Source organism: Mastigoproctus giganteus, chromosome 5 (genome assembly GCF_048544385.1).
Source record: "Mastigoproctus giganteus isolate SK-2022 chromosome 5, ASM4854438v1, whole genome shotgun sequence".
Classification (NCBI taxonomy): Eukaryota; Metazoa; Arthropoda; class Arachnida; order Uropygi; family Thelyphonidae; genus Mastigoproctus; species Mastigoproctus giganteus.
This window is the reverse complement of record NC_143579.1, coordinates 74,661,229-74,680,600: the sequence shown is the minus strand read 5'-3', so window position 1 is coordinate 74,680,600 and position 19,372 is coordinate 74,661,229. Positions and strand designations below refer to the sequence as shown.

Sequence of the window (19,372 nt, the reverse complement as noted above, 5' to 3'; positions counted from 1 at the left end):
CACGTGACCTCCCGTTCAATGTCCTCTACCGCATGACGAAGGCATTTCAGATCCTGCAATGCTATGCAATTCCAATTCGTCTTTGTGCTCCCTACACCTCCTACAAGTTTGTCGCACTGGTAGTGAATCACCCTGTATATCTTTTTTTGTATCCAGTTTATAGGCCAACCATAATAAGGGTACACTACATTCTGGACAGCTTTATAAAGAAAGCTTGCATGCTTTTAAGTTGGTCAGAAGAACATACTCAATACTGTGTCCTTTAGATTCACCATCCAATGATGGTAGTGAGAGCAAGTTACTTTTCATTTGATGATTTTTTAAAAATCATTTCTGTATGGTACACCCAAATAAGTGTTCAAGCACAAATCAGTAGAGGATTACATTCTCTGATAAATGATGTAAATAAGCATTCAGCACATATGACACTCTGAAAGGCAACATTTTGCATATCATCTATACACCATACATAGTTGTTTTTCTTATTTTTTGCAAGTGTCTGATTACAGTTTCTTCCCTTTTGAAACCAAAAAATATCTAAATACAATACACAAAACTTTACTTTTCCCAGATTTCAAAATGCAAGGAAAATTTTGCATGTGCCTTCTTAAACACGTTTCATTGGCACCTTACTGAAGGGCATTGTTAAACCAAATTTAGCTTTGCACCATATATGTCAAGAAAATGTGGTTTAGGGTTACAGTATACCTAATGTTCCATGTTTTAACTAGATGTTTCCCCCCACCCAACCTCTCCCACGTGGCAGTATGGTAGTTTTGTCACTGTATAAAACTAATTGTTTTCACTTCACCACATTTACCTTCCAATGTAATTTCAGTCTAAAATTTGCAATACAGTACTTTATATTCAGCAGTGTGAAATGCAACATGTATTTCGGGCTCAGTGATTTAAGAAATTAAGCAACCAAAGTAGTGTCAATACTTTCATAATGCATTTACTTATTTTACTTGCATTTTCTTCCTTGATTTTAATAAAAATTGAAATAATTTTTATTTAACATTTTTGCCATGACTAATAAGCAAATATTCATGATTTATGTATTTAATAAACTAATAAACTCACAAAAAAAAAAACCAACTTATGCATGAAGAAAATGTTTTATTTCTGTGTACCTGCCTATACTGTCCATTTATTCCTCCAATTACTGCATGGTAACAATGCAATACATGAGGGGGAGAGAAGGAATAAATAAAATAATCATCATCACCAGATTTCTATTTGTTAATTCACACAAATTTTAACAAAATTTGGTATTGCTTGACAAATCTAAAAGAACCAAATATAAAATTTCATCCACTGGGAGTAGAATCATTACACACAGACAGCAAGACATGAAGACAACAGGCACTCTATGCATATATGATAATACACCTAAAAATGGAATCTCAGTTGTAAGTCTGGAGAGTTGGCAGCTTTGTGAATGTGTTGCCATAACACACCGAGGCCAACTGTGTATAATAATAAAAAAAAAAACCATCAATATTCACTTATTTACTACTTACCTGCCCAATCCTGCAACACAGTGAACAGCAATGCAACAGTCAGGCTCTTCTCTAAATCTAGTTCGTAATAGTTCAAACCACTTCTCCACAACTTTGGCTGTTGGGGGGGAGCCATCATCAAATTGCCAGTCCTTAAAAAATAAAAGTGTAATTTAAATTTAATTTTTTTTTTTTTTTTTCAGTTGTTGAAAACAGTCTTGGTTTCACCTTCCACATGTTACACCCAAACAGACAGATTTCAACCTAAGAGGCACATCACAGAATACAGAGAAAAATTAATATAAAGAAAGTGCAGTGATCATCATATGCAACAAGAAAATTCTTATTTAAGAAGGACCACTTTAATCTCAATCTTCACTCAGGATTATTAATTAATGGAAAATAACCAGGATCAAAAAGCTCTCTCAAGTGATCCAATTTATTGGAGACAATGTCATTAGAAATATGAAGTTCATGCTTGGACTGCATCACCTTGGCAGGACTTTTAAATAAGCAGTCTTGGGCTTCTTAGGCATCACTGTTTAGCTTTATCGTGGATGAACCATTCATCCTTTTCGCATGACAGAGAAGGTGCAGAAAAGAACTCATATCCACACACTTATTAGAACTCAAGTAGAGGCAAGTCTGAATTATTACTTCAGTTGATCATATTTTAGCTGGACAACCTCCATTCACATTTTCCTTAACATCTACATTTAGAGAGATGAATAAATAAATTTCATTCCCTTTCAGAAATATTTTAATTTTGTTCCAGACCTAAAAAAAAAGTATTACAATGCCATGACCTAGCAATCAAACATCACTGTGGTATGGCATATCAACTAACTCAGTCATTGTTAAAAACTTCAACTTCTGTCAATTCAGTTTTTCCCAGAAAAGCCAGTAACCTTCGAAGCATTTGGAAGTCTCTTTTAGGCTTATTTTATCTGAAGATGCCTATATCAGTCTTCAATATGTCTTGTGATATCTGGGTATGATTAATCTGTTTAAAACTGCTGATTTCTTTTAGGACAACCTTTGCAATCACTGATGAAAAATGAACACTAGTGCCTGGTCAGATCTAATTTAGCAGCTAGATCTGACCAAGGTGTAGCTCTGCACAAGATGCAGTATACTTAGACTGATAGTGTGATATTTCAAACACACAGCCATGTTAGCTGTCTTGAAAAAAGTAGTAACTCTAGCACTGATTTTGAAATTCAGTAATTGCTATTTTTTTTTTTTTTTTTAGGTTTTACAATATTAAATTGCTACTATATACCTAGTTAAAAAAATGCCTTCTCAAATATAGGAAAAGACATCCTTGCTCACTCCATTTGAGTTCACAAAATGAAATGGCACTTTAAACACTACCCCACCCCATACTACAAAAAGTGTACTAAGAAAGTACCCAACCAGATTTTGGGACTACTTGAGTGTTTTAGTACACCAAACAAATACTGACATGATTTATGAAGAAGCAAGGTACAGACTACATAACAGGAAGAAATACCATCTGAATAGCATGTTTCTTAAACCTTTTACCAGTACAAAATACAATCAAAAAGTTGACTGACTTGTATCTTGAAATTGCAGAGTCAGTCAGTTCAGGCTTGCCACCAAATTTTCAGTGATACATCTAGACATAGTAATTCCTGAATGGCCATTTATCTGCAATCTGAATTAACATGTGCGGAACAGATGTTTCCTGCATTTTAAAATCAGTAATTTTACTGAGCAACAAGTTTAAAATTAGGAAAAATTGCAACAGAAACAAAAAAAAAAAAAAGAGAAACAGCTTTGGTTAAAAACAGATTTCGAAGTTTACTGTCTCCCTTGGTGGTTGTTGTTTCGTTGCTATTGGCAGAAGAGCACATTAGACTATAATGCTGCCTATGTTAGATTAGGAGAGTTTTGTATTTCAAAGTTTTTCTCATCTCAGTGTATTTTAAAAAAGGATAGTAATAGTGGAAAATAGTACTAGAGGCATGTGATGCAAGAATGCAAGAAAGCAAGCTTATGCAGAATGAGAAGAGGAAGAAAAAAAAAAAAAAAAAAAACACCCATTTCACACATTCATTCCCTCTAAAAGTTTGTCCAGTTCCTCCTTGAATTTATTTAAGCTACCAACTTCCACGACAGATATAATTTTATTCCAGTAATCAACTACCCACTGGCTAAAGGCAAATTTCCGCACATCTATTTGATAACTGTCTTTCTTCAATTTGAATTTATGACCCCTCAGGTTCGTAATCTCAGCAAGAGGAAGAATCCCATCAGAATTGAGCCTGCTCAACCCATTCAAGGCCTTATAATCCTCAATCAGATCACCTCACAGGTGCCTAATCAACAGATGCAGCAATTTGCAGAACTTAAGCCTTTCTTAGGTAAGATGACCCTTCGTTCCCCTCACCAATCTTGTAGCCCTTCTCTGTATTTGCTCAAGCAACACTACATCCTTCCTAAAATGAGGCCTGCAGACCTGTATGCAGTACTTAAGGCATAGCGTGACCACAAAGTTCCTGTATATCATTGACAGCACCCCATGACCTGCTCTTCAGCCTGTCCCCACTGCTCAGAAAACTTTCATATCCAACTGTACAATTATTACCGGGTCTTTTTCATTTTCCACCACCCTAAGTGTAGTAGCACACATCTGGTATGTTTCTCTGGGGTTACTTCTACCCATATGCAGTAGTTTGCATTTGTCAATGTTAAATTTCAGTTGTCATTTCTCAGCACATCTACCCAACTTTTCTAGATCCTGTTGCAGTAGCACACTGCCATTACTGTCATTAACAACCATGCCAACCTTAGTATCAATCTACAAACTTAAATATTAAGCCTGATATACCTTCATCAATATCACTGATAACACAAAAAACAGCAGTGGGCCCAACACCAAACTCTGGGGGCCTCCACTAATAACATTAGTCCACAAAGAGCAGCATCCATTGATTACCACTGTCTTCTCTCACTCAACCACCCTTTTATCCTTGTAGCAACTTGTCCTTAATACCATACTGCTCCAGTTTGTACAGTAGTCTTCCATGCCCAATAGTATCAAAAGCTTTCCTGAAGTCCAAATATATGATATCAAAAATATTTTTTGCATCCAGTTCTATTGTAACCGCATCATAGTATCCAATCAAATTTGTCAGACAAGACTTTCACTTAATAAATCCATGCTGTGCCTGAATTATTACTGCAGTCTTGTCTAGATGATCCTGCATGCACCTTTAACCAGAAACTCCATTATTTTTCCCAGAACAGAAGTTAAAAGTTTGTACATTGGTATCATTATTGTAACATCTTATACTGTGAAATCCTTCACAATGAGTTGCCCTCCTTATACTTCAAATAAGTGATGCTTTCCCATTACAGAACACTACTGTTATTTATTTTCAAGTGAGCCACCACTGTTTTTAAGGTATTTAAGTTATCAGTGAGTGGTTAGGTACACAGAAGTAAAGCCAAACAGCTTCAAAATAATGCTGAGTGGTGGAACTCAACTGAAAATAAGCAACAGCAGTTGTCTCTAATGGAGAAGACTCACTTATTTGAAGTATAAGGAGTGCAACCCATTAAAGGATTTCACAATGAGATGTTATGTACAAACTTTGGTTTGTCTGAAAAATTCAACTATGTTGTAATGATGCAAATGCACTGACCAATGTCACAGAATAATTTATTGATTTAAAAGCATTCATACCAAAATTGTTTACACTTTTTTTTTAAAATAAAAACAATACTTACCATAACTCGTATACCTTGATTCTCCAAGAACTCAGTCTTGTACGTTGCTTCACATACTCTAACTACATCTTTTACATTGTGCCTTTTCAACTCCTACAAAATAAATAATAACTGTTACTTTCCCACAATGTTATGTGGGTGGGTGTCAGAAAATCTGCTTTCCAAAATGCTCCCCCCAAAGTAGAATTTTAATTTGTCAGATCAATAATTCGCCTTGACAGCTGTAATAGATCATAAATTAAACAATACAGGTATCATTTATCCTTTATATTGGCTACAAGGTTACATAGAAAATATAATATTCTGTGCCAAGACAGATTACTCTGAATTCAGGGGTATCACAGGGTTCTTCACTTTATTCTCCCTCTATTTAAAGCATATTCATGCAATGTATTGCACCGTTAAGCACAGCTGCAGATTTTCCAACTTTTCCCCATTCCATATTTCTGATATTTGCATGTCTTTTACACTGTCCAATTATCCTTTAACATTTTTTTTTTTTTAATGTCAACTTTAAAAGTCACCATTAGGTAGCTCTGGTCAGTTTAAGCACAGATTATTTGGTTGGCTGATTTTGAATCAATGCTACAAAGTGTCGGTGCACTGTCTGTAAACTGCATGTACAGTAAAATCCTCTTTAAAGGGTTCAAAGTATCTGTACAAGTTCAGAAAATGTTGATATTAATTAATCAAGAGGAAGTTTTAGTCATACTTTTTTAAACTTCTAAGTAGATGGTTAATGTAGTCAATTAACATTAAAGTAATATTAATTTAGTAAATGTAATGATAACAGTTGTTCTGTGGAGAAATTCATTAAATTTCTTGCAAACAATCATAAAAGATTGCCAAGTTGTCTTCCACCACAATAGTCATACATTTATATACATATGCTGCAAATTAATATATCAAAATAAGCATTACATTGATTATTATGTACAATTGTATATACCAACTAAATTGAGAGAAAATACCAATATCTTGGGATGTTGCCTTGACTAAGTATGAAAACACAAAATCGTCTGATAGGACAAATTGTGACAGAAACCTAAGCTGACCAGACACTGAAAAGGATTGTAGGATGGAAAAAATAAGGCAGTCTCAAAAAAAAAAAAAAAAAAAAGAAACCCTGCAGGACTTAAAATGCGAGTCTCAGCAATCCATTTTCTAACAAAAGTTTGGCAAGAACTTCATGAAGCTGAAGTTCTTGGAAAATCAACATTGGAAAATCAAGTTCAACATTAGAATACATTAAGAAAATAAGAATACATTAATATTTAAAAATGTTTTACATAGTTTTATTTTTACAAAAATTATTCTACGAAAAACCTCACCTCACAGAGCACATCACTATTGAAACTCACTCCCCATAGCCCACCTGCACACTTGGGCTCACATGTGGACACTGGGAACTCCCTTGTTTAAGCGCTAATGCCGACCCCTCCCACTCAAGAACTATTTACAGAACTGCCTAAGTGTAGGTTGTTTGTTGTTTGGTTTTTTAGGAGCATTAGCAACTAAGGCCATATTGCTCCAGGGATATGCAATGGTCATTCCCTGACCTTTCCACATCCTCCGTATTTGGTGATCAGTCTTGAACCCTAGTCTAATCAAGAAGCGTGTGCTACGCACTGCTGCTCCTGCCCACGGAGGCACCCTAAGTGTAGGACCAACAACTATAAGAAAAATAGCTCACGGGATGGTTTAGTATGGTCATGCAAACGCTAGCATGACAAAAGCAATGGACATTTTAAAGCAGTGGCAAGATGTGAATCAACTCTACAAAGCCCAGGCTTATTATTATTATTATTTATTATTTGGTTTTTAGGAGCATTAGCAACAAAGGCCATATTGCTCCGGGAATATGCGGTGGTCATTCCCTGACCTTTCCGCATCCTCCATATTTGGTGGTAACGGGCTCGAACCCCGGTCTAATCAAGAAGCATGTGCTCCACATAGCCCAGGCATCAGACAAATGATTGGCTGTAGAATATGCCCAAAGTTCAGAGACTTTATTGCTCAAAAAACAAATTGGGTGTGGTAGTGATGGCACTGGACTGTTTTATGCAGTTTGGATTTTTTCTACTGTTTGTCAACAATGAAATCATGAATGCAGCTGTCTATTATGATATTCCAAACAATTCTATCTTAAGTGAATTGCAGAGGGAACATTTGTATCACTATGACCAGGGGCATATATTTGGGGATGGGGCAGATGCCCTCCCTTAACCAAAAATTCAAGATTAAAGAAAAAGAATGCAAGAGGCATTGCCTCTCTCTCTCTCTCTCTCTCGCAGAGTTTCAGTACGAAGAGCTAACTGAAATAATCTCCAGAAAAATCAATGATTTTGTTCAGCGGTAACTATGCCAATGCAGCTGCATTTGGGCCCAAGCTTGAAAGGGGCACGTCATATTTGAAAAACAGATTCATTTCTCAAGACAATTAACGAATTTCTTTAATAAATGAGAATTTTTTAAAAATTAAATGTAACACATTCTTATCGGCACAGTGACTGGCTGTTTGAGTATTGTTTTGACTGTCTTATAGAAATATATAAAAAATAGTTGAAATATTCAGCAAAACCAGCGCCAAATATAGATACATCGCATCTGATTTTATTTTACAATACACAAATTTGTCACGTATGTCTAGCTATAGAAAGCATTGCCGTAGATTTGGTTCTTTTTTTTTTGTTTATTTGAAATGAAAAACTGCACGGACTACAAATGAGTTATTACCATGCTAACTAGACATATAAACTGCCGACCCTTTGTTCGTCGCGTATGTCGATGATGTTTTGTAAGTATTGGTGCATTGGGAGGAACCCTTTGTGTAATTAGAGTTTATCCCGTGGTATTCAGAGAACGGATTATAAAACAATGGACAAGGAAAAAGTAAACATTTTACAGTCATCCCAAAATTAGCATGTCTCGATCACACAAGTTTTCTGTCCAACATGTCAGTCACTCCAAAGCATGCAGTTTCATTAAATTTATGGTTTTGATGTCATTTGCTACTTTCACAACATTCTACCCTTGTCTATTGCTTTCTTTCTATAGAGCCAACAAGACAGGACTTTGTCACTTTTAATACATTTTATATGTATGTTCTGTTTTCACTTGTGGTGGAAAAATTTGTTGCAAAGTTACTTGAAGGAGAAGCTGGGGAAACAAGAATGGGAAATGAAACAAAAAATTTGGCCATTCGATATTTTTATTTTGCTTTATTGGCAAAAACAAGTTCTGCAGCACGTATCAAACATCATGTACTATTCTGTGATTCTAAATTTTCAAGTAATGGTAATTTTTTTCGTGATTTGCACAAAAAAAAAAATTACCATCATAAACCATTCTTTGCTAACCTGTGATAGAAAGGCTGAAAATGTAAGTAAATTTATTATTCCAGTTTTCATTAGTTTACATGGACCATTCACAAATTTTGAATGATCCATGATGCCGGTTATCATCAAACGTTGTCCAGTTTTGATACTAATATACGTTACTCATTGCTGTAGATTTTTTTTTACTATTTTTGCATTTTGTTACAAATCTGTAATTTTGTTACTCTGATGTCTGTACAGCCACTCCCCGATTAATGTAAGGATTGCATTCTGCAAAACATTACGCAAGTCAGAATTTCCCTAAATAAGCATTTAGGGAAATTCTGCAATCGCAACTATGTGCCTGAATTTGATAGAAGCAAAAAAGAAATGTTCGATGAACATATAAATAGAATTATTCAATTTTTTTTTTTTTTTTTTTAATCTCATGTGCAGGAAAAATTACAAAAGTGCACAAAATTACAAAAAGGGAAGAGACAGGCATAATGTCAGCAAGTTTTACATTTCAAGCATCATTGCCAGAATTAACTCTCCAGCTGATAAGCATGCTGCTGTGGAAGTTGGGGACTGTGGAGATTTAGAAGGGGGCTTTTCCAACACATCACAAAATTTCTCTGAAGCTGCAGAATCGGCACTGGCAACTTCACCGCATACTTTAATGTTTTGGAAACCAGCACAATGCTTGAACCTATTAAACTACCCATTGCTTGCCACGAACTTGGCTTGGGGTTTGCTGTACTCATCATTATCTTCATAAATACTTCTTGCTTGAATGGCTGTTAGAGTCAGGGGCACTTGCTTCTGAATCTGATTTTCCATCCATATTATTAATAGCTTTTCCATCTTCGATATAGCACCTGAATGCTGTTTTGATCACTGTTGGGGTGGACTAGCCCCAGTGTGAAATACATTGATCCTTTAACATGTTCTTTTATACGTGCACTGTTCTTTAAAATAGTATTCAATGTTGAAGCAGCAAGACCTAATTCCATGCAATAGATGACAAACTTTGTCCTGCCTCATACTTCTTAATTAATCATCTTCATTTCTAAATCAATTTTGTTTCATTTCATTTCCTAGCACTGCCAGCACTTGCATTTTTCGTTGGTCGCTTTCCCTTCATCACTGTAACAAGTAAATAGGAATGAAGATAAGATTCTTAAAATTTATTTATGTTTTTTTTTTTTTTAAATTAAAGAATTCAGTGGAGGGGGAAACACATTTCACCATAATAATGTAAAAACCCACACAATTCAAGTTATCGGGATTATTACAAATGCAATAAGATCAAGTTTACTACCAGTTTATAATTGAATGCAATAAGAGAAAAGCCCAATAAACCGGAAAGTGCAAATTGCTTTTGTTTTAGAAAAATACCACAAAGGCGTTCAAAATTGATTCTTATAATGGAACATACGACAACGATGAAAGTGTAATGCAATTTCCATTATAAAAATGACCTTTTGGAGAGATAAATAGCTTAGTTATATAGCAAAAATTTCAACTTCCAAGGTCTTGGGAACGAATTACTAAAAAAAAAAAAAAAAAAAAAGTGTTATTGGGTTCACATATTTTCATGATACCTCCATTTATGCCTACAGGATGCAAAATACGTTACCACAATTTTTGTTTGCACTGGCCTGCAAAAACTTATGCAAAGTCGAATTTCCGTAAGTCGGAGAACTCTTGTATTTTTATTTATTTATTTATTAATTTAAAACCTGTTGATGGGTCATTTACAGTTTAGAGAAAGATGTAATATGAATTTCAAAAAGGTAGTTTTCTTGTCCAACTGTTCCCCCCCTTTGCACTCAAGTAAACAATGAATGCACACCTCTAAATAGAGAAGTGTACACTGATTTGTTTTATGTGCGGCAATGCAACGCCAACTTTGTAGTGATTATGTAATAAGTGATTTTATGAATGAATTTTCTGTTTATACTCCAGACGACCGCACAATCAGAGTTTACAAGATAGGGAGAATACAAGAAACAGCATAGTACTTAACACTCACAGGCATGGCTACCGGTAGAATATTTTGCAACGTGGTGCACATGTGGCAATAAATTTTTTGTTCACCAAATTTTCGAATACATGCAATATTTTAATTATTAAGTCAAGTTCAACTGATTTACGTGTACAGCTGAGCCAACATTTCGTGATCAGTTTAATGTTTCAATAAATTAATGAAAATATTACAAATTGTGTATTATTTTGAAATTCAAGAGGTGCCGCCATCCATAGTCACATGGTTGAACCCCGTGAATAGAATTTATTGTATTTATTCAATTTTTTTCATACCATGCGTAGGAAAAATTACAAAAGCATGCAATTTAAAAATTTTCAAATTATAAAGTTACAATAAAAGAGAAGAGACAGGCATAATGTCCGCAAGTTTTACCTCTCGAGCATCGTTGCCAGAATCTGTCTTCAGCTGATAAGTACGTTGCTGCAGGGATTTAGAAGGGGGAGCGGGCCGCTCAACCTTATGAAAGAACATATTAATGGATGACTGGACGACGGATTTTATTTTCATTGTAGATTTCTTTGACGCAAGCAAGCATATCATCCACCCTTCTGTTAACTTTTAAGAATCGTTCGCTGTCAGGATCCATCTTCGCAAACTTCATCATTGCCGATGCAATTTCACGAAATGCCATTGCCATCTCTCTGGTGATGAAGCGTCTCTGCTCCTCATTTGGTTCATCTTGAGCTTCATCAGCATTTTCTTCTTTCACTATCGCTGCCTGCAAGTCAATAAGTTCTTCATTAGATAATTCCATCTCTTTTTCCTCTAACTCCGCCTCCATGTTTTTGACAACAATCTCCAACTGAAGTAGCTCTGCAACCTTTACAATCTGTAACCTCTTCATATGATTAATCTTTTTTAAACCCTTCAAAGCCTTTTTAAACCTTTCAAAGTCAAAAATATGCCCACGTGCCGTGGGCATATTTTCTTCCATGCACCATTTAAACAACTTTTAGTAATTTCCACCCAGACCTTATTAATGTTTAAGATGCCACAGTAAATACTGTAAGATTTACAAAAGTCTCTTAACATAATTTTTCTCAGTGTCTATTACAGACAATGCCTGAGCAAATGTGCATAAATAGTATGCTTTTAAATTCGAAATAACACCCTGATCCATAGGTTGGATGAGTGAAGTAGTGTTTGGTGGTAGAAATAAGACTCATGTTCGAATTAAAATCATCTAGATGCACTACTTATCTGGGGAGCTTATAACAGTGTTATGTGGTATGCAACACAATCACAGATCACACTAGTTTACAAATTTAAGTTTGTTCACTGGGGTTTGAATTTCAATAGGTCCTACTGCTGAAATATGTTGCTGTGATTTCAAATGTGACTTAGATTTTTTTCTATCACATCCAGATACATCACAATTTAAGAAATAAAGTATTGTTTTTTACGAAAGTATATAACTTTATTGTATTTAGTAATGACAAATTGATAGGATTACATTTTCATATATCAAAAAATATGTAAATATTAACAAGTATTAATCAAAATTCTGAAACTTTCATTAATCAGACCTTCGTCTCTTTGTTTGAAAAGAACGTTTAATCATTTTTCTTTTATGTACAGTGCCAGGTTTCTCTCTTTTTAAACACCAGCAGTAGTCAGCCATCATGCTTGTATTCCACCTTCCCTGGCACCTCTGCTCCATTTCCTTTATGTCCTGATGGAATCTCTGCCCTTGTTCTTCGCTCATCTGTGCAAGTAGGTGGTAGATGACTTCCATCAACCGGTGAAATACCACCACTTTGCTTATTGGAGGCTTGAAGTGGTGAAACCCATGTTTAGTCTCTAGAGCAAAGTTTCCGGCATCCCCCTCCCCCCATACTCCTCCTTCAACCCATGCACGGTACTAAGTACTATAGGTTTTGATACCTTTTGTGTTTGGGGTTTTCATAATAATAAAAAAAAAAAAAAAAAGGATGTTCAGAAGAATTATCTAATAGAAGCAAAATCTTGAAAGGAACATTGTCATCTTTACAGTATTTTTAAACCTCAGGAATGAAGCAGCATTTAAACCAACCCTCAGAGATATTGTTTCCATGCTTTCTGGTTCAATTGGAAATGCACAGGTAGGGTGGCTTTATTGATGCCCTCAAATGCAAGAGGATTTCCAGAATGGTACACAAGCAGTGGTATTAATCTGTAATCTCCTGCTGCATTAGCCCCAAGCACGAGTATGGCCCTATCTTTTGAATCCTTGAAATCTGGCAAAAACGTATGTAAAATGGAATTTGCATAAGTCCGGGAGCTCCTGTAATTACATGAATTTATTTCATTAAATTTAATTATTCATTACTCTTCTGGTGTCTTCAGTTACAAAAGAAATTTCTGTGAAAACACTTGTGCATCCTTAGTCTCCTTCAATTTGCAGGCAGGAAAATTATGATTTTTTTGAAAACAGTCATTAATTTTCTGGTTTAATTAACTGTGGCACAGTTTGACTGCAACCATTACAGACTTAGGATTGACAGGTATTTATAACAGATTTTACCTGTATTAGACTGAATTCAGTTTTATAGTTTGAAAATTTTCATAACTACCATTGCTAAGTGTACAAGGTAGTAATTATTGGGTTACTGTGTTTGAATGAGACGGCAACTTTTCCTACAGTTTATGATCAAGTGAGGCTTGCCCGGTATTTCAGTTTCACTCTCCCCTACATCTTCTCATAGTCTTTTCATTTAAAAATAGCTATCATTGTTTTTTTTTTTTTTTTGATTTGGTAGTTGTTGGTGCATCGGCTTCTGTGACCATATTGCACCTCCCAAGGTTTTTGCAGTACTTTGATCCAAGCCCGAGGCGGGAATCAAACCCGCGACCTTTGGGTTGCCGGGAGCTATCATTGTCCTCTCCCTTCAACTATAGAAGGGATCGCATCATCTCAGGTATTTGGAAAATGGTATAAAATTTGTATAATCTGCTTATTATTATACTTCAATTATTCCTTGTGGCAGGTTGGGAAGAGGAAAAAAAAAAAAAACCAGCATGCACATTTTCAGCAAGTTCTAAAATTAGTTAGATTATACTACATTTAACTAACAGCAATTCAAAAACTTACCTTTATGAATACAGACATTGTTGCATCACTTGGCCGATCCAAAATAAGGAACCGCATATTCTTGTAAATTATCTCAGATGGTGCAGGCCTCATTGTTTTCTGTTTCATTTTTGATCATCCAATTATAAATTCTGCTGGTGCAAGTATCAAAAGATTTCTTTTAAATACAACCACCATGCACCAGAAACAGACTTAAGTACAATCTCCGATTCTATCCAAGGAAAAGAAAACAGATACTTAAAAAAGACTAGCAAATTTTTTACATCAGTAAGACCACCATAAAGTTATGATTTATTTGTGCTGTGCCTTGCAGTATTCCCCTCTTAGATATGCATTCTCCATCAAAGCACAACCCAAGAACTTCTTTGCTGCCACCTAAAAGAAAAATAAATCATTAACTTTTAACAATAGAATATTTTTTTAAATTTCTATATTAATACCTAAAAACAATGGCTATTTGGAAATCTTTTTAAATATTGTGCATCATTTGCAAATGTAAAATACTTCCTTGCACCATCTGGTTGTACAAGGAAGCCCTTTTCATATAAAGCTTCCCCTCCCCTCTTTCATTACCCACAACAGAAAGATTACTATAAATCCCTCCTTTCTTCAAACCACCCAGTATAACCCATCCAGCTGACATGATTCCCACATGAGATGTAGAAGTAATAACAGAATAATAAAGTATTGGTGATTAATAATCAGTTTGATTAGGCAAACATCACATATGCTTAGTCCTATTATATGGCTGATGACTGTGGAAATCATGTATGATTCTAGAGATCCTTCAGAATGCTTTAGATGGAATTTGTGGATGGTCAGAAAAGTAGCACTATGTTTAAGTACAGCAAAATTTAGGGTCTTATACTTTGGAAATATCAACCCACAAAATGTGTATGTGACACCACACGTGGTGACACTTAGGGGCTGAACCAAGAATGGCACCTGCCTGGATTCCTTTGAAGTCGTAGTAGTGCTTCTCCCTCCCAAAATAAGTAATTGTATAGAGCCAATTTAATATATTTTGTAATGATCAACAAACAAAATAAAAAAAATTTTATCAGAATGTTTATTATAATTTCATTGAAAACACCATAATAGACAATATAATAGATCTGTCAGGTATAGCAAGCATGGCACAGGACCAGGGTATGTCTGCCAGGGGCAAAGGTTGATGATGTAGAGCGGATATCATCTTTTAAGGGCATAAAAGGTGATATAGTTGTACATGTTGGCACTAATGATATCAAGAGTAAGAGACCGGCACAATTACTTAACAAGTACAGGTTACTGTAGAAAAAAAGCTGTGAATTAGGGTTGAATTTGAAAGTGTCTGCAATTCTGCACAGACACGATAGGAGGGAGTATATGATGAGAGCCTTGTCGATCAATTCGGCCCTGGAAAGATTGTGCAAGGCTCAAGGTGTAGAAATTTTTTCAGCCTGGACTGCACTTGTTAACAGGAGAGAGTGCTTCTACAGGAATGGGATACACTTAAATAGAAAGGGTGCAAGAATATTTGCTGATGCTATCGAGGCAGTGTTAGGTGGATCGGAAAACTGCTAGCTTGGGGGAGGAGACAAAGACTAATAGATTAACAGTAGCCACTGGCAGAGGTGAAAGAGATTCTCTCACTGCTTCTATTGGAATGAGCAGAAGCCTGAAAAACAAGATGCAGGATATTTCAGAGACTGCTGGGAGTCATTGCGGTACAAGTAAACACATGGGTTGTGCTAGGGTAGCTAAGATTAGAAACAGGTGTATGTATACTTGCGTATACACCAATGCTAGGAGTTTAGTAAATAAATTTGATGAATATAAGGTATTGCTGAAAACATCAAAGGCAGATATTGTTGGGATATCAGAGATGTGGTGTCACACAGATATAAGGAATGCAAAACTGGAATTTGGGGAGTACAACATCTACAGAAAGGATAGACAGGATAGGAAGGGAGGAGGGGTTATGCTATTAGTTAAGAAACACAAAATCCAAGGAAGTGAAGCCAGTCAACATCGCTGGACAGTGCAGTGTCAAGTCAGTTTGGTTGAAATAAGCATTTGGAGATCAAAATTGAGAGTAGGAGTGTGCTATAGGCCTAATGACTCTGATGAGTATAATAGGAAACTGTACAGGGAAATAGAGTGGGCCAGTAAATCAGAGAGTCTTATAATGGGGGATTTTAATTTCCCAGATATTGACTGGAATTTGGGGGCTGGTCACTCACACACTAGCAAGGCTTTTCAGTAGTGATTCTTCATGCATTAAGAATCTGCAGATAAATGAACCACTAGGTGGCAGTGATCACAGTGTGTTGAAGTGGGATTTACTCAAAGAGGTAACTACCATTAGGGGTAAAGGGAAGGGTTATTGCTTTCGTAAAGGTGACTAAGATGGACTGAGACAGTATTTAATTCTTTACAGTGGGACCAACTGATGATGTTACCAACAGCAAATTCAAAATGGGAAGCATTCAAAGAACTTATCTTGGAAGTTACTAGGCTTTACATACCAACTAAGAAATATTGTTCAAGGTTTAGGCCTAAATGGATGTCAGATGAACTAATGAGACATGGCGGAGAAGAAAAATGCATGGGATACATACAAATTAACACGTGACACAGAAACCTATGATAGATACAAGTTGATCTGTAACCAAGTTATAAAGGAAGTTAGGCAGGTGAAGGCAGATTACGAGAAATCTTTGGCAAGGAATGCAAAGAAAAACAGCAAAGAGTTCTTTACTTATGTAAACTCTAGAAGGAAGGGGATGAATCAGATTGGTCCACTTGATATCGATGGGTCAACTGTTGATGATCCTGCTTAGGTAGTTAACAAACTAAATGAATATTTTGCATCGACATTCACACATGAGGAGTTATTCAGCGAGGGGAATGCCAGAGGTGTATTCAACTCTGGCAGTAAGCTAGAGAATCACGTAATAACTGAGAGTAAAGTGGAGGAGAAATTGTTGAAGGTAAACACAAGAAAGGCACCTGGGGTGGATGGGATCTATCCAGTTATATTAAAGGAGGCAGCAAAGGAAGTAAGCAAACCCTTAGTCATAATTATGAGAGCTTCCTTGGACTCAGGGGAGGTAACCCACAGATTGGAGATGTGCAAATGTGACCCCAATTCACAAAGGAGGATCAAAGGCTGACACAAGTAATTATAGACCTGTGAGTTTAACTTCTGTTCCAGGAAAATTAATGGAGGCACTGGTTAAAGACGCACTGCAGGATCATCTAGACAAGACTTCAGTTATAGCTCGGACACAGCATGGTTATGTTAAGGGCAAGTCTTGCCTGACCAATTTGATTGGATACTATGATACAGTCACAAAAGAACTGGATGCAGGGAATAACTTTGATATTATATACTTGGATCTTAGAAGGGCTTTTGATACTGTTGCACATGAAATACTGCTGCACAAATTGGAGCAGTGTGGCCTTGGAGGCAAATTGCTGCTATGGATAAAGGGGTGGTTGAGGGAGAGAAGACAGAGTGGTAATCAATGGATGCTGCTCATCATGGACTAATGTTATTAGTGGAGTCCCTCAGGGTTCAGTGTTGGGTCCATTATTATTTTCTGTATTTATAAATGATATTGATGATGGTATATCAAGCTTAATGTCCAAGTTTGCAGACAATACAAAATTTGGCAGGGTTGTCAAGGACACCTGACACTATGCTGCTGCAACAGGATCTGGAAAGGTTGAGCAGATGGGCTGAGATGTGGCAAATGAAGTTTAACATTGGCAAATGTAAAGTACTACATATGGGAAACGGCAACCCCAGAGCAACGTATCAACTCCGTGGTACTACACTGACAGTGGTAGAGAATGAAAGGGCCAGGGGGATGGTTGTGCAGGCAGATATGAAGTTCTCTGAGCAGTGCAGACATGCTGCAAGAGTAGCTCATGGTGTATTGTCAATGATATTATAGGAATTTTTCTAGCAGGGATTAGGTGGTGATTATTCCCTTGTATAAGACAATGGTCCGGCCACACGTAGCGTACTGTATACAGGTTGGAGGCCTCATTTCAAGAAGGATGTAGAGCTGCTGGAACGAGTACAGAGAAGGGCAACAAGATTAGTGAATGGAACAAAGGGGTGCTCTTACAAAGAAAGGCTTAAGTCTTGCAAATTAGTGTCTGGAGACTAGGTACCAGCAAGGTGATCTGATAGGTGTATAAAGCCTTGAATGGTTTGAGCATGCTCAATGCTGATGGGATTCTTCCTCTTGCTCATAATAATCACCTGAGAGGGCATAAATTCAAAAGACAGATGTAGGATAGACGTGTGGAAATTTGCCTTTAGCCAGCGGGTGTGGTTGGTTGGTGGAACAGACTTCCATCCCTTGTCGTGGAAGTTGATAGCCTAAATAACTTTAGGGCCCAGCTGGACAGGTATTTCGAACGAACAGAGGGGTGAAGTGGAAGTGTTTTTTTTTTTTTTTTTTTTTTGATGATGCTGCATAAGCTTGCTTTCTTGCATCAAATGCATCTACTAATGCTAATGCTGGGCTTGTTACCAAGATGTCTAAAAATGCTGATGAAACTGATATTCAGATGCCACTTGTGTCAAGTGGGCTGAACATCAACAAAATCCAGTCATTCTGCAACAGCCAAATCATCTGCTTGCACCTTCACGATGGTGGAACTGTTAATAACTTTGGGTATAACCCCTGTGTGCAGGTCTTGAAATATGGCACCTAGTATACTGGAGGTGACCACTCAGGTGTGAATCAACATAAGGATCGAGGTGTGATGTCAACACCACACAGAGAAATGCCATTCCTGTTACCTGGAAATACCAGGTGGTAGATGATTCATCAACCAGTGCAATATCATCACTTTGCTTATTGGAGACTTGAAGTAGTGAAACCCATGCTATGTCAAAAAGCTGGGTATATTTTTGGTGTGTACATACCATATCCAAAAATTTTACACTTCACATAACATGTCCTCCCCAATTTTCTTACTACTGAATACATCACAAATAGCCAAACTAATAGAAGAAACTTATCTATGAAAAGATCTAACTTCCCAAACACTTCCTCATTCATTTCACAAATGTGGTCTCAGTTCCAATCTAAATGATGCCCAATTCCACTTAGTCTGCCAAATCCCAGTTACTTTTTCTGATATTATCACAATTATCGGCTGATTCAGCCACTGCTCATTTCAGTTATCCTAATTATTTCCTGTACAATTCCTTTTGTTTCAAAGGTGATACTTGTGCATATGTCATTTCTGATATTCCCTATCAGAGACTAAGTAATTGGAATTTCTCTCTACCTTATTCTGTCAAATTCATTTGTTGCCTCTATTGTTCTCAACTCCACTAATCACTTCAAACAGGAGACACTCTTATACAGGGATGAGATACACTTAAATATAAAGGGTGGAAGAATATTTGCTGATGGTATCAAGGCAGTGTTAGGTGGGTCTCAAAATTGCTAGCTTCGGGGTTCACAGACAAAGATTAACAGTATCCATAGGCAGAGAAGAAAGTGATTCTTCCACTGTTTCTATTAGAATGAGCAGCAGCCTGGAAAGCAAGGTTCTGAGGATTTCAAGGACCTCTGTGTGTCATCATGGAACAAGAAAATACATGGGCTGTGTCAGGGTAACTAAGAGTAAGAACAGGTACATGTATACGCGCATCTACACCAAT

General features: G+C 36.5%; 1 protein-coding gene across 3 annotated transcripts in view; it reads right to left on the bottom strand.

Moving 5' to 3' along the window:
- Positions 1-19,372, bottom strand: part of LOC150085496 (protein tyrosine phosphatase type IVA 1-like) — a 170,263-nt gene that overhangs the window by 14,934 nt on the left and 135,957 nt on the right. For all 3 annotated transcript variants that reach the window (XM_090374081.1, XM_090374080.1, XM_090374082.1), the window contains 3 exons: positions 13,696-14,070; positions 5,259-5,351; positions 1,524-1,654 (listed from right to left, as the gene is read on the bottom strand). In XM_090374081.1, the coding sequence (XP_090230207.1) occupies positions 1,524-1,654; positions 5,259-5,351; positions 13,696-13,803 (332 nt within the window). In that variant the 5' untranslated portion in view covers positions 13,804-14,070. The remainder of the gene's footprint in view (positions 1-1,523; positions 1,655-5,258; positions 5,352-13,695; positions 14,071-19,372) is intronic.